Source organism: Chiloscyllium plagiosum, unplaced genomic scaffold (assembly GCF_004010195.1).
Source record: "Chiloscyllium plagiosum isolate BGI_BamShark_2017 unplaced genomic scaffold, ASM401019v2 scaf_3237, whole genome shotgun sequence".
In the NCBI taxonomy this organism is placed as follows: domain Eukaryota; kingdom Metazoa; phylum Chordata; class Chondrichthyes; order Orectolobiformes; family Hemiscylliidae; genus Chiloscyllium; species Chiloscyllium plagiosum.
The window spans coordinates 20,822-22,676 of NW_025211311.1; the positions used below are offsets into that span (position 1 = coordinate 20,822).

Below are 1,855 nucleotides of genomic sequence, written 5' to 3' on the forward strand. Positions count from 1 at the left end.
TGTAATCATTGAAGTCTATATGTCATTCCATTAACCCTACATCATTATCCCTACATGGACAATATACCTTTTCAAAGACGTGAATCCCAGATCTACTCACATTACTGTCAGAGTGGTATAACTAGGGTTTTGTATAGCTGCAAGAATACATTGGCTCACTTATACTCTAGTCCTATAGATATAAAGGTAGTATTGCGTTAACTTTCTTAGTTATTTTCTGAACTCATTTGTGATATTTTAAAGGGCCAAGTAACTGATCCCCTGAGTCAGTCTGTACATCCACTATATTTATCTTTATATTGGTCAGAAAGTTACCTGATTGATCATTTCCGTTTCAAAATAGATAAACACACACTTTCTTGTATTGAAGTCAATCTGCCACAGTTATTCCCATTTATTTAGTCCTTTAAAATCCTTTGTAACTCTATGCAATCTTCCAAACTGTATATTATTCTGTGTAATTTAATGTCATGAGAAAACTCGGATGCGATCCTGTCGATGCAACATCCAAGTTAAGAAATAATGTGAATAATTAAGACCAATTGCAGGTGTTTGTAGAACACCACTAGTCACATGCTGGCAATCGGAGCACTGTCGATTGTCCCCATATTTTGTCGCTTTGTACTCACATTTTCCAGCTATGCTAGCAACTTGCTCTCAATTCTGTGGGATTATAATTTAGTTTAAAATCTAAAAATGGGGCTTTATTCAATCTCTTCTGGAAGCACCTATGAGTAACATGCATCAACATTCTGCAGCACGACTTTCCACTTGGCTCCAAGCCCCCATCCAATTCTGTGCATTCCATCATCTCCCTCCCATCTACTTCGACGGCTATTAATATGTGTTCAGATTCTTGCAGAATGTTTGAAGTCCAAAAGCTTATAGGTTAGGGAAGAGCAACATAAGTGCGATCCCTGCTTCAACTGCCGTCGTTCTGTGCTTCATTCCTGCACCTACCTACCAAGCAGCTGGAGATAAGGTGTCCCTTCAGACAGCAAACTGAAGAAGAACTAAAAATAATGCTCAGTTTGCTTTGCTGTAACTCCTTGCATTGTTTATTTACGAAGCACAATGTATGTAAATTCTTTGGTGTGACTTTGATGTTAAAGGGACACTTCGTTTTCAATCATTCTATATCATAACAGAATTGGACCTGTGCAGTAAGCGTGTTTTTCCATTGTTTTCTTCAGAAAATACACAAAGTAATTGGAACAGTTTTGAATCGTTATCTGTTTGGTCCAATGGCAGAGCTTGCCATTCCAGTTGAAACATACTGTGCCATTCGTTTTTCCCTGGGACTCGGTGGGAAGAGTAGCTGCAATAACAAGTTCACAATTTGATTATCTGGCTTTTAGGGGCAACGAATGCAAATACATGTTCTGTGGAAAGAGTGAACGTACCATTTAACCATCCTGAAGCTTCTGTGGAGCAATGATGTGCTGGAACAGCAGTCGCTGGCATTTTCCATCCACCGGAACTGAACAAAAGAGAAAGAGCGAACTCATCACAATTGTTAATTGACTGTCCCATTCGAGAGGAATGCACACTGTGTTCCAACGGTTTCTCACAATGGCCACCTTCAACTTGCTCTTTTCTCTCAAGAGTTGACACTTTATCTTCTGTCTCCATTCCCTATCATGACATATATTTCTAATGCTTCTAATGCTGCATGATATTCATGCAGCAGTAATAAACTGACAGTTGCATTGTACATAAGCCTCCACGTCTTGCCATTCATGGCGATGACTAGCATGAGGGGACATGGTTATAAACCCAGGTGTGACAGATATAGGACAGATGTCAGAGCTAGTTTCTTTTCTCAGAGAATAGTCAGAGGTGGAACGCACTGGCG

General features: G+C 39.6%; 1 protein-coding gene across 1 annotated transcript; it reads right to left on the bottom strand.

Moving 5' to 3' along the window:
* Positions 1–1,044: 1,044 nt before the first annotated feature.
* Positions 1,045–1,747, bottom strand: LOC122547022 (uromodulin-like). Its single transcript, XM_043685619.1, has 2 exons — positions 1,404–1,747; positions 1,045–1,318 (listed from the first exon to the last, which is right to left on the bottom strand). Exons 1-2 carry the CDS (start codon positions 1,630–1,632, stop codon positions 1,140–1,142), a joined length of 408 nt encoding a protein of 135 aa, XP_043541554.1. The 5' UTR covers positions 1,633–1,747; the 3' UTR covers positions 1,045–1,139.
* Positions 1,748–1,855: the final 108 nt, after the last annotated feature.

What these genes read in the sequence shown, in the direction of transcription:
- LOC122547022 (XM_043685619.1), bottom strand. Translation starts at nt 1,632, where the DNA reads ATGGAGACAGAAGATAAAGTGTCAACTCTTGAGAGAAAAGAGCAAGTT. An exon ending in AGCTTCAGGATGGTTAAATG is followed by an intron (nt 1,319 to 1,403) that starts GTACGTTCACTC and finishes TTGTTATTGCAG; the next exon opens with CTACTCTTCCCACCGAGTCC.